Source organism: Hesperophylax consimilis, chromosome 27 (genome assembly GCF_061612785.1).
Source record: "Hesperophylax consimilis isolate HC1 chromosome 27, BYU_Hcon_1.0, whole genome shotgun sequence".
Lineage (NCBI taxonomy): Eukaryota > Metazoa > Arthropoda > Insecta > Trichoptera > Limnephilidae > Hesperophylax > Hesperophylax consimilis.
In genome coordinates, this window is record NC_142862.1 from 25,107,201 (window position 1) to 25,121,599 (window position 14,399).

Below are 14,399 nucleotides of genomic sequence, written 5' to 3' on the forward strand. Positions count from 1 at the left end.
CTTAACTGTTTAAAATAAAAAAAATTGTAACTAAGAACAAAATATGAACTGTTGGAGGAAACATAGATATTGTTCCTCCTTGGTTTTACCACTACACTGGAGCTTATTTGGCCATTTGCAAAACCCACGAGCTTACGCTGACCAAAATGTAGCCTAATTAAAGGGACATTTAAATATTTTGTTTAGGGATTATTTCAAAAGTCGGGCGTCCTCGTAACAGCGTTATTCAGCGAGCTAACAGTTTTACAAAGCACATGATTTCCGCGTTTTTCATCTGATGTCTCTCATCTCATAATAACATATGATATAACAAATTGCTTCGACGATGTCGAGGTATTGCTCTTTGCTGATGACATCAAGCTATACAAAAAAATAACTGATGTAAATCATTGCCTAATACTACAATCAAATATTGATAAGTTTAAAGATTGGTGCGTACAAAATAATCTGTTTTTAAATGTAGACAAATGCAAAACCCTGACTTTCTGCAGAAATAAAAATCCTGTTTTATTTGAATATTCCATTAACAATACAGCTTTAGAAAGAGTCACGGAAATGAGAGATCTCGGAATTATTTTGGATGAAAAACTAAGTTTCGCCAATCATATCCACCAAATTGTAAACAAAGGCATGAAAACACTAGGCTTCGTATTAAGAACAACTAAAAACTTTAACTCCATACAAGCCATTAAACTGTTATACATATCTCTAGTTAGAAGCATAATTGAATACAACTCAGTAGTTTGGTCTCCCTCTTACAAAATTCACATTAATAACATTGAGCGAATACAAAAAAAATTTCTGCGTTTTATAAATTTTAAATTAAATATCCCACTAGAAGACTTACAATATCATTTCTTATTAAACACTCTAAAAATACACACACTGGAAGACAGGCGTAAAATAAACGATTTAACTTTTTTATTCAAGATTCTAAACTCTAAATTCGACTGTTGCGAACTTCTGCAACTCATAAACTTACGAATACCTACAATAACAACACGACAAAATACACTATTCTACTGCAACACACATAAGCGAAATTACATTGCGAACTCCCCAATACAACGGTTTCACACTATGGGAAACCAATACTTAGGTGATGTCGATATATTTAACATTAACTTTGCGAATTTTGTGGATTATGTAAAAGACCTATTTCAATACTATTCCTAAATGGAAGTTATATTTTTGTAAACCAGTCAAATCGCTGTATTTTTTAATTTATGTTCTTGATATTTTTAATTTTGTTTCTCGCATATACTTATGTAATTTTATTTTTATTATTTCTTTCTTTTCTTTCTTATGTTTCAATACTGTCATTAAATTTGTACCACCCACATGTAAAAGCCCTCTGGGCGTTAAATAAATAAATAAATAAAAATAAATAAAAATCTCTATACAGTGCATTAATATTTTTAAAAAATCAGTAGCGATTGCCGTTGCATTAAAATTTCCCGTGAATGTTTATTTTAAACAAATTCTGTTATGTATTGTACATCAAAGTATTCGTTATTGAATTCTCTGCTTATTTAATGTTATTTCAAAGACCTAAAATTTAAAAAAAAATGACGTAAGAGTGTAGATTATTTATTGCACCTGTAAAATTGTTTTTTTGGCGCGGTACCTAAACAATCTTTAAATAAAATGTGTGATATAGAAACTTGTGTGATTTTGAATTCAATAGAGTGATCATAACAAAGAAATACATACTTTTTTTATTATTCTTGGGTATGATAAAAAATTATAAAGTGAAAAAGGGTACAAGCGATTTTTTTTCGTAAGAACATAATTACATAGTTTTGTCCATATAAAAACTCAATTCTATCGAGAAAGGCATACAAATACAATATTGGATTGAATCATCGGTAAAATATTGTATTTGTGTGCCTTTCTCGAAAGAATTAAGTCTTTAAACGAACAAAACTATTGATTCATATTCATATTGCGTATATACGGGCGCAAACAAATGATTTGTCTTAATATTGTAAAGCAATACCTTGCAAAAGCGTATTTAAACAAAATTAATTAATTAACGCCATCTGTGAACACGTAGAATACAACGAGCGTTGCGTTTAACCTTAACAAATTGATGAACATTCCATTTCTAAATCAAAAATAGTAATGCTTAACGAAAAAAAAGGACAAGAGTATATTTAGAAATTTCCAAATTACTAGTATGAAAAGGGATGAGGTTTATAAATATTTAGGATACCCACAATCAAATAGAGTAGACCATACCAGTATTAAAAATAATATTAGGATTAAATTTCAAACTAGGAAAAGAAATTTTTTTAAATGCAATCTATCTGCTAAAAATTTTGTAAAAGCAATAAATACTTGGGCAATACCTCTATTAACGTACTCATTTGGCATAATTAAATGGTCTAATAAAAATTTAAATAACATAGAACGATTAATTAGAACTACGCTAACAAAGTTTAATTGCCATCATCCAAATTCAGCTATAGAACGAATTAATTTACCTAGAAATTTAGGAGGTAGAGGTATAGTCAAAATAACTATGAAATGCTAAGAACTTTTTTCCACAGGAAAACTAATAGCTCAGAAATGCACAAAATAATTTGCAAGGCAGATAGAAACATTCCACCTTTAAATTTATGCGACGAGAATGCCAACATTTTTATAAATCCCAACCAGGAATTATTAGATTCCTGGTCAAATAAAATTGTACTCGCAAAACACTTTAATTATCTCAACCAAACATATGTTAACAAATTTTCGTCAAACAAATGGTTGAGTATTGGAGAGCTGAGCGCAGAAATAGAAGGATTTATGCTTGCCATTCAGAATAGTCATTAATACTAAAAATTATAGGACGCATTTATAATCAAAGATACGAATCAAATTGATGATTAATGTAGAAAATGTTTGGCTTCTCTGGAAACTATAGAACATATTATATCGGGATGTTCTATATTAGCACCGTCCGAGTATACATTTAGGCACAATCAAGTTTTAAAAATAATTCACCAAAGTTTGGTAAGTAAACATAAAATTCAAAAAAATATTTATTGCACAAAAATACAGAGTACAAAGGGTATAGCTTATAGGTTACATCCTATTTCTTCCAGCTAACCCAACAAATACACATTATATTACATAACGTATTGACTGCCGTAATATAGTACCATATTATGAATACGAACCAAATTCATTTTTAGAAAATGAATTTTATAAAATATATTATGATAAAACTATACTAACAGACCGAACGATTAGTCATAATAGACCCGATATAGTTTTACATGACAAAATTAAAAAAAATAACTTATATCTTTGATTCTAAATTCCTGTAATATTCAAAAATAATAAAATACACAGATTTGGGAAATGAGATTAAAAGAATTTGACATCATTGTAGCACATCAGGCAATCAGTTTTCATCTGGCTGGCTGGTGAGAGGTTTGTTTATGAGTTGTGTGTAGTCCAGCGTGCCGTTTGAATTCAACATCTACGGAATGTCCTATCCCGCTCCCAGCTCGAGTTTGTGTTTTGTAAGGATATATATATATTTTTTTTTACGGAATATAAATTCATCTACATATACAAATAGGAAAAAAATTATGATGAAGAGGTTCATTACTTTGATTTTCTCTTCTGGTGCCCTATCCTATTGGAGGTTGGCCATCATCATCTCGAGAACTCCAAATGTCACGTGATTACAGAGCCATGATGTGCAGCAATTCCTCTGCTACATCTTAGTCAGCGGCACGCACCGGATGGGCGGAGTGGGTTTAATTTTTATACAGATCTAGTTTTAATCAGAGAAATAAGAATTTTCACTTGACCTTCAAAACAAGAGGAAGTTCACAGTCTTCATGTGATCTTTATTGTAATCCCAGGCAACGCCAGTAACTTGAGCAATTAATTTTTCACTTTTCATTGAAGAAGGTAATGATGAGAGAAAGGAATAAAAGACATGGTATATTTGTATTTGTTTTTTAATTGAAGACTTTGTATAAATCTGTACACAGTTTATAGCTAAAATATGGTCACACATCTCCTAGCACTTCCGATGGCTAACGTTAAATACAACCTATCACTAACATTTAGATTATTATGCACAAAATACACCCATCTCCACTTCAAATAATTTAACACGTATTTGTCCCTACCAAATATTACTGTTTACATAACCAACCTAGGCTTACATAAATCTATCAGTCGAGATGGAATTACAGCGAATTATCCTGGAGCCGTGATGTAAACACGCATTTTTCTATGTTCATGGCAACTTTTACAACAATATATTTGATAAAATATACAAAGGCGCCGGGCGGGTTCAAATTCGCGGCGGGCACCCCTCCGAACGGTGCAACTGCATATTTAAAACAAACTACAATCGCCTGCACAACTTCTCAAGCGGAATGAATATTAGAGGGAAAGGAGATTATGTCATAATCGATGCCGATTTAAAGAAAATTTGAAGAGAAAGAAATGAAATTAATTAGAAGTGAAGTACAAACGACCAAATGGGGTCAGGAAACTACTCAATATGGATACAACTGTAAGAAATGTGAAGATGCAAAAAATACTTTGGGTCAGGTAATGGCATTTTTACCAACAAACACAAAACGCCGCGTTATATGTGCCACCAAATGACAAAAAATCCTTCTATCTTCTTTTGTATTATGGTCAGACATAATGATATTAAAAAGTTTTAGAAAGAGAACACCAAATATAATCTTTGAATTTAAAAGCATACCTCAAAAACAGCAAATCTATTTGAAATTGAATGTCAAGCGGAAATATTTCTAAATAAATCTCTGATGTGACAGATTTTATAACTACATTACATGGGTGACCGGGTATCTCATCAAAATGGCAGTTCAACACACCAACAAAAAGTCATAAAAAGTAATGCAACAAAAACTAGGTTAAATAGTTACCTAAGAGTAGTTGTAGTTTTTGTTTCATCACTTTTAATGACTCTATATGTATCACTTTTTGAAGGTGTGTTTAATTGTCAATTTGATGAAATATGAAACCCATAACATGATACTATATTGTGAAGTCTCGAAGAGCTAGTGGGAGGGAAATAGAGCACGATTCTTCACATAAGAGAAGGAAAAGTTCCGGGGACAGTCCAGGTTGTGATCCAATTGTTTAACCGTTTTAGTGCGTTTAGGTTCTCTCTTAAAGTCGAGTTGAATGCCAGAGGCCACACAAAACCAAAATCATGTCAACTTGAGAATGTACATTCAGAAAATAATGTGATTGAACATTGCATAAACCATTGATTCCAGGTTGATTAAACGGAGTTCTACGAGAGATTGGAGGCGTTCCTCCGCTGATTAAGGATCCATCAGAAATGGCCTAAAACGCAATGACTGGGTAGTAGGTGAACTTTATTAAAGGGATTGGACTTCTAAAGTGAAACGTGGTGGGATAGCACAATGGACCATAGCATAGTCCTTGCAGGAGCTAGCTATCCGTATCAATAATGATAAAATTAATTCTTCAAGCGATCATTATGACGTTTATTAAGAAATAAAATAACGGATGGAATGTCGAAAGGAATAAATTGCAGCGCGCCATCCGACATTACTTTTTGGTTCTTCGAGGGGAACGTCTGAGGAATTTGAACACAGCCTGTGCCAGATAACTCTACATTGGAAATACTTCGTACAAAAATGACATATTTACAAGAAGGCTACGTTTACGCGTATGATTCAATCTCACTTATTAAATATTTAAAAAAAAAAACACATTAAACAAAAAAAAAAACTTAATAATATATAACTTGTTTCAAGAAAATAATAATAATATTACCTACATTATTTATACACTTAGTTATGTACAGTCGCAAAATTACAACAGAAAAATATGTCAATATATCACAATTCGATCGAGATTGATTTAAATGTATCATTTAAAATTAAAAAAACTTTCAACACAAGCAAACGTCCACTGGTAAATGTTACTCTCAACAGTTTTAAAAATAAAAATGCATTTTCTCACATACTCCAATGCGGGTCACAGATTTGCGGTCATTCCCCGCTGCGGCAAGTGAATTATTCTTGAAACTTCATTGTGTTATAAAATAAGAACATAAAATTCATTATAATTATTATTATTTTCTTTCTGCTTCTTCTAGGGCCAATCTCATATGCTAAACAATCCACGAAAACAGCATTAGAATGTCCTACATTGAGTGGTCGACGTTTAAACAATTTTAGTCTGTGCAATCTATTAAGAGAAGTTAAATACATCGACTGTGAAAGGACAGAAGGGAAAATTCCCTATTTTTGCTTATTACTTCACAAAACGTACATCCCAACAAAAGGAGATAAAGTTAATTAAGTATTCCATTTGAAAATCACAGCAATTCTTACTACTAGAAGACGCTTTCTGGGCAAAAGAAGCCAAGTCAGATGGTACGATTTATGACAATCAAAAGCGTTTAAGTCTAAATTTCTTTACCATGAAACAACATTTATTCAATAATAAATTATTAACTTTTATCATTTTTCATCAGGATATATTTCATATAATTATATAAAAATAAGATAATAAATTGCAAAAGGCGCAAAAAAAAGAAAAATCCTGTTAAATATATATAAATAAAAATGTTTTGTTTGCTAAAAAACTTAAATCTCGGAAAGTTCTTCACTGATTGATTTGAAATTTTGACAAAACGTTGCATTCTAATACGCGTATGTTTTTATATACCAATATCATATAGATGTCACCTGTGACGGGTAAAAAAAAAAAAAATAATACTTTTTGAAAAACAGCGCCATCTGTTGACGTAGACGCAACACGCACTATTGTTTCTCTATCTGCACAGATAGACTGAGCCACAACAACATGTGATGGGTTACGGATAGTTAAATATAAAACAATTGTGTACACAAGACTCACTTCCGAAAGCGTATAAGGAAAATAAAGATTTTACAATCATAATATTTTTTCCTTCTGTCCTTTTCTGTGTCGATATATGTGGTAAAATTCCATATTTATATTACAAAAATCATTGGGAATAAGTAGTTTTGTCTCCAAAGGTATTGATGATGAGTAGCAGCTAGGCTTTGAAGACAGGTTGAATGTTTAGTGGTTGCACTTGAACACTCATCACTACCACACGGTCTACATTATTTTTTTTTTAATTCTGAAGGAGACAAAATAGACTAATTTTCAACGATTTTAGTATTTAAAATTTAATTGTCTCAATATTTCATGAAACTAAACAAAACTTATAAAATTTGGTTGCAAATTGTTAAGTAAAAATAATAAAGCTATTGAATAATTGGCCCTAGACTAAAAAATTTTTTTTTTGGGAGGTTAAAAAAAAGATCAATTAATAAAAATGTGGCACCAAAATTTCTACAAGAGAAACAGTTAATTGGTTGAAATGAAATGAATAAAAACAATAATTATAATGTGAAGCATTAATATAAAATGAATAATTGTAAATTATTCACAAGTATTTGGTGCAAGAGCTGAGCAGCCATTGACGATTGGGGTACATATAAATTTTTCATTTTTTTTATTTTATTTTTTAATTTTCCACGATTTCTTAATAAAAATATATAATATTCATATGCTATTTATAAATATTGAATGGCGACGCGCGTGTCAACGTCGCACGCGCGTCCATATCACTGCGGGAACACGTCCCAACATTCACATATAGCAGTACAATAACGCCACAACTGTTACGCAAAAATCTAGCAGATAAATATATATTCATTTTAATGATTCAATAATATTTTTGATTTTTAACCTTTACAATGCTAGCCTTTTCAACGCTTTCTATTCAATCATGCAACATTTTTTGTAGCTGTTCTTGTATGACATATATGACATCAGCTTACAGCGATAGCCGCCGTTGGTTTACATAAGCGACAGTCGCATAGATAAGGTTAACGATTTAAAAAAATTTATTCAACACAAAATTTTTATTTCATTGTTTTTCTGCAACTTATACACGGTGTCCGGAAACTCGTAGTACAAGCGGGAAACTGGAGAATCTACACCACATGGGGAACCCAAATAAACATAAAGTTTTTTGATTTGAGCATTTTCACAAAAACAAAAAAAAAAAATTTTTCGGCTATTTTAGGGTTAAAGTTTTTTCTGGTATTTAGGGTTGAACAACAGATGTTTTAACCCTGCAGAGCAGAAATATTTTAAGATTACACCGGATTAAATGAAGGGTGATTTCAAAATAATGCTTCAAATCCGAGTTTCTTCATACTACAAAATCGACTCCATATGTGATGTAGATTCACCAGTTTCCCGCTTGTACTACGAGTTTCCGGACACCCTGTATAGTATTAATGAATTTTTTTTATAGTATAAATTGCAATTTTATTGCATCCCATAAAAAGAAAATAAAAAATCTACTTAAATTAAAGTAATTATTATTATTAATTATTTACTGATCTTCCTAGATTGATTTATGAACCTTATTGCTTTGATTTAAAATTTCCAGTTTCTTATACCGTGATTTTCCGAATACCATGTAGACATTAAGGTCGGGTTGAATAATTGCGATTTGAGATGATTGCGACGTAAATTTAAACGTTAGCAAGATGCGTAGATAGTTTTGCTAACAGTTGACGCCGTATTGCATAGCCGCCTTTACACATTGTATTATTCAATTTTTAAATAATTAATAATATTATTTACATTATGTACAATTTGACATACTTTACTAACTGTACAATATATACATTAAATTATTCATTTGAGTTTATTTGTTTTTTCAGTTTTTTTTTCGTACCCCATTCAATAATGATTGCTTGGTTCTCGACTTGTTTGTTTTTATTAAATACCATTCCGAAATTCTTTCGTCCGACAATTTAAAAATTTACGACATTCAGTCATTATAATCCAATAGAATAAGCTAAATTCATATATGGCATTTCGTAAATCCCATATACAAACGTTGGTCAGAGTATTATCACATTAAAGAAACTCAGTTCGGAGTGGTATCTTTTTTTAATTACTTATTATCATTATTTAAATATTTTATTTTGACATTTATTTTTTTATACATTTTTAATGATGAAAAATAAAATCTTATTTTGCGCACGGTCGACGTCTTCCAATAATAATTAGGATATGAGCGCAAATTCAGTTGCCGTTTTTTCGGGAATAAAGCACTACAAAAAATTATTGCAATATTACGAAAGTCACTTTGGCTTCTGTAAAGATCTGCAAAATGAAAATGCGCATTCTAAATTGGTTGCTGTAATTAAGATGAATATTTTTGTTTTGATGAGCAGCATTTAAAATTTAATTCCCGAGCATTAAACAATGTCTCTGAAGTAATGTTATTTGGCTATTTTTGGGAGGATTCAGAAATTCCCGTTAAGCCAATAGAAACAACATCAGTTATAGTTCCCAGCGAATAGAATCACCAAAACTTTTAGACAATTCCAAAGTTACCAATTAAAGGTTTGCAGAAAGAAATCGGTGTAAATTAGTTAAGGTTTGGGTTCAAGTACGTTAGCGGTTAATCTTGAAGAGGATATGGGACAATAACTACCGAGGGAACATGAGAAACTGGGTTTAATATATCTGCTAATTTGAAGATCATGGCTCGAGTCCAGCACAGAGCGCAATGAGTTAATCTATCCCGGTATAGGAGTAGTAATCCTGTCTTTCCCCCACAGGGAGATGAGATGGGGCACTGTGGGAAACATAAACTAGCCTGTATGACTGGGGGATATACATCACGGTGGAACTTGCATTAGCCTAAGTTCAGTCATCAATATCAACTATAGGACTCTCAGGTAAGGTAACCCACAAATCTCTACAACAGTCTGCCTCCACTAACATCATATCCTGCACTAAATCAGTCTTCCTACAGTGGCCTGGTTAGTGCCACCCGCCGCGTCGCTGATGGCGATCCTGTCGCCACTCGTCTTGTTGCTGCGCCGACTTGGCCGACGAGGCACAAGCTTTTGCCACTGATGCAGTTGCCTCTCACGGTGTTGCCACTGGCGAAGGTAAATAAATCCGCACTGGTGTGGGTTTCCTCTAGAGCGGCAGGCCGAGCGCCATGGCAGGCAGAGTGTTTATACTACTACTGACACTGTTGATGCTGACGGTGCCCCCGCCCGTGTTGTTTGTGTTGGCGGTTAGCGTTGTGAAGGTGTTGTAGTGCCGGTAAGGGGTGCGGTGGCCGCCTACTGCTCCTCGCACGATTGTCCGACTGCCGCGCCGCAGCCACTCGTGAGTTGATCGCGCTGCGGCAGTGGATACATTGTGCGTGCACCACGCGCGCAGCCAGCTGTGCCAGCGCGCGTCTAGCCGGAGCGTGACGGAGGGGTGTGTCTGGAATAACAATAACAAATTAACATTGGACTCTTCAAAAGAATAATGTTTTCAAATGTAATATAATAAAGATTAGATTGGAATGAATATGCGAAGCCTGATATGGTGTTCTTGATTGGAAAAGAAAAACATAGGTCCCTAACAGATAACAACCTAAACGAAAGTGCTGGCCACCAAGAATAAAGGAGGCCAATAACTATATTTGGATGCTAGAAGCAGCGGTTACTGGATTTGTGATAATAATTTCTCTAATTTTTAAAAACAAAATCTGGATTCACATGACTAGATACCGGAATACAGAAACGCTATGTCTTTCTTTGTTTATATTATCTTTGAGGAAAACAGACCTCTGATAAATGTTTATGGAGCCCCGATGCGTTCATACTCCTTTGGGAATTTTATTAATTCGGACAAACCGTTTCACCCATAAACGAGAGATTACAAAAGGCAATAACGAACTCACCTTTCGGGCCTTTTCTAACGAGTCCCGCACGTACAGATACTGCTCCTTGTTGACCACAAACACCATCTGGTAGGAGTTGGCATCGAACTTGCACTCGGTGCGGTCCTCGTTGACGTAGTGCTCCGTGGCGGGGCGGGCGGCAGCGTCCAGCAGCTGCGGAGGGGAGGGGTTGGCGGGCGGGCTGCCCCCCGAGCCGTTGGGCTGCGGAGGGGTGGGCGGCACGCAGCCGTTGGCTGCGGCCAGGCGGGCGGCATGAGAGCTCTGGTGGCGCTTCGAGCGGCGTATGTTACGCTGGAGGAACATGGCCTTGCGACCTATCCAGTTGGCGTCCTGAACACAATAACTTATTAACACATTGACAGACACTTGGCGGAAAACAGAGGTTCTGATTCAAGCGCACTTGAAGTGAAATAACACAAAACAGCACTATGGAAATGTTATGTTATTATTTTTTGTCACTGGACACGTGTTTTGTGAAGTCAATGAAAATGACATGCTACTGTAATACTAAACTTGACTTCCCAGTGTCGTATTGCGTCCCCAATAATCAAGACATATTATGTACATTGTGTCAAATCCCATCTACTCTATAAAGAGGTCAAGAGACATTGTGTCCATGAATGTGTTAAATCAACGTTTTGCATTTAATCTAAATCATTTTGTACATTATTATCAATTCATATTTAGTTCACATTTGGCCATTGCCAATACAGGTCTCGTTGAGAATAATACTCCAGATTATTAAGTGATTGATATCTGTGAAAGGGCAGAAGGCCCGTAACCACTGAAGAAATGAACCGCTAGAAGTATATGGTTGCGAGCGAGTCTGTTGTGCCTATTTTAAGCTCAATTTTACCTTACTTCGGATGAAAATCAACTTGATAGGCTAAGTGTGGGGCCTAGGCGTGGAAAGGTCTTAAATGTAAAACAGATCACAAACATCTAGGGAGTTTCCGTTCAGCGCCCATAACCCACATTTACAAAATGTTGTTGTATTTTCGAATGAATGAACCAAGTAGAGAACACAAAAATTACATATTATTTAGCAGAATAGATAAATTACTCTAAAATAAATGTAAGAATGACATATTTTAAACATACACTTTGTTTGAAGTGTAATGTTTGTTAAAAATGTCCTGGGTAAAGCAAACGTACCGCTGTCTGGATATAATGTCGGCGGTGTTCCAAGCGAGCATGTCCGGAGATAAAAAATGATTCACTAGAAGGTAACAATGGATGTGAATACTCAACTCAAAGTTTTGTAAATGTGGGTAAATGCCCTCTGGCTTTCCACAGCCCATCAATATATTAAATGAACAACAAAACTAGTGCTAGTTTTAAAATACTCATTATACTAGGAATGGCTTATTTCACAGAATTTGAACAATTTCATCAAATTTCAAAGCTAATTTTCAAGTTCTGTGAAAGTTCTTTTCAAATTATGTTATTGTATCAACATGGGCCAGTGGCTTTACAGAGCGGAAATAATAACAGAACTCGACTTGCCAAGATGAAAACTGACAAATTTTGATTCTACAGAGACAAAAAAAATTACAGATTTCAAATATAGAATAAAATAATTTCCTTGCAAAATAATAATATATAATAGGTAGGTACTATCCACTTCTTCGGATTTGAAAAGGTTATTTTATCAATTTGATAATTTTGGCAAATTGTTGTATGATGAAGTCAATAATATTATTCTAGATATTTAGCAGTTGGTCACCTTATGACCAACGGGTTGGGATCCCGTTCCTTGGAAAAATGATTCTTTTGATGACACAGGAATGCAATAATGTTGTAATCATCACTAGCTACCAGCATACTTGTGTGTATTGGTGTGGGTCCTCGCAAAACGTCACTGAGAACCAGTCTTTAACCTTGCGTACATTTATTAATTGTTTTTTAGTGATAAAAAAGGACAACAACCGCAAACTGTAAAACTATTTACAGTTTGTGTTTTTATACTAAAAATGAACATTATTTAATAAATTTTAAGGGATAATCAATAAAAATTTAAAACTGTAAAAGTTCTGTAAAATCAATAAATTTTCAATATTTGGACAGTTTTAAAACTCCTACATGCAATTGGTGTATGGGCTCTTATAGCAGTATTGCTTTCCTGTGTCAATACGTTATCAATAATAAAATATTGAACAGCTTCAATTGAAAGTAAGTCCTACCTTAAAGAGATCCATGGTGTCCACGGGATTAGCGTATCGCTCTCGGTATCTTGCCCAGTCAGCGAGGCGCGCCGGGGCTGAGGGGGGATGCTGCATGGAGGGGGTCGCAGAGGGGGGTGCGGTGGAGGGGGGAGAGCAGCCCCCGGAGCCCGAGCACGCAGGGGGCGCGCCACCGGATTCTAGAAGCTCAAAGGTGACGCGGGAGTCTTCACCACCGTACTGTGAGGGGGAAGAAAAGTGGATGTTAAACTTTGTTGCAGATAGCCTAGTATGTTAACCGTTCAGGCTAATTTGTTAGCTTGCGTGGTCTCATAAAAATCGTTGCGTGGTGAGAGAATGGTGAGAAATATGATCTAAAAGGTGTTAGAAAGAGAAAATACCACGCTTTATACTCAAATCTATAAGTTAACCACAGAAGAATTAAAATATACATTCGCAAGTTTAACTATTTTTTCTCAGATCGCAATGTGAGAAAAAATGGTTAAACTTTCCGAATTTTTTTATACAGTAGAACCTCGTTAATTCAAAATCCACGGGACATCAAAAATCAAATTTCGAATTAACGAATTCCCACGTAATTCGAAATTTTATGAAAAAAAAAAAAAAAAAAACGCCGAAAATCGATTTTCTCGGCCGCCTCTTCAAATCCGGGTGGTATTTTAGGAGTAAATTCGTATTGATACCAATTATTTCTTTATTTTCGCGGCCGATTACTTTAGCGGCCGGCCCTTTAAATTCAGATATTCGTAAAAATGCTATATACTTACGCGTAAATCGAGATTTCGCGGCCGATTTCGGTCGCGGCCTACCCTTTGAATTGAGATGATCGTAAAAATAAGATATATTTCCGCGTAAATCGAGATTTCACGGTAGATTTCCGTCGCGGCTGGCCCATTATTTCGAATATCTGAATTTAAACTCGTAAAAATACGATATATTTCCGTGTAAATCGAGAATACGCGGTCGATTTCCGTCGCAGCCGACCCTTTAAATTCAGATATTTGATGTAAATTCGTAAAAATATGATATATTCCGCGTAAATCGAATTTTATCGGCAATTTTTCGTCGCGGCCGGCCTTTTAAGTTCAGATATTTGAAGCAAATTCGTAATAATATGTCATATTTCGGCGTGAATCGAAATTTTTCGGCCGATTTCCGTCGCGCCGTATTTTACCGCACACTCGGATATTCGAAGTAAAGTTAATAAAAATACGATGTATTTCCGTGTAAATCGAGAATGCGCGGTAAAGTTAGTAAGTTTCGAAGTAAAGTTAGTAAAAATACGATATATTTCCGCGTCTGATTTCCGTCGCGGCGGGCCATTTGAAATCCAAATATTCGAAATAAATTCGTGAATATACGATACATTTACGCGTAAATCGAAATTTCGCGGCCGACCCTTTAAATTCAGATATATGGTGTAAACTCGTAAAATTACGACA

The 14,399-nt window shown here is 34.5% G+C and overlaps 1 protein-coding gene across 16 annotated transcripts in view; it reads right to left on the minus strand.

Annotated features, from left to right (window-relative positions):
- Window positions 1-3,949: 3,949 nt before the first annotated feature.
- Window positions 3,950-14,399, minus strand: part of Sin3A (SIN3 transcription regulator family member A) — an 81,683-nt gene continuing 71,233 nt past the window's right edge. For all 16 annotated transcript variants that reach the window (XM_089647918.1, XM_089647917.1, XM_089647916.1 and 13 more), the window contains 3 exons: window positions 12,958-13,176; window positions 10,775-11,104; window positions 3,950-10,311 (listed from right to left, as the gene is read on the minus strand). In XM_089647918.1, the coding sequence (XP_089504044.1) occupies window positions 10,015-10,311; window positions 10,775-11,104; window positions 12,958-13,176 (846 nt within the window). In that variant the 3' untranslated portion in view covers window positions 3,950-10,014. The remainder of the gene's footprint in view (window positions 10,312-10,774; window positions 11,105-12,957; window positions 13,177-14,399) is intronic.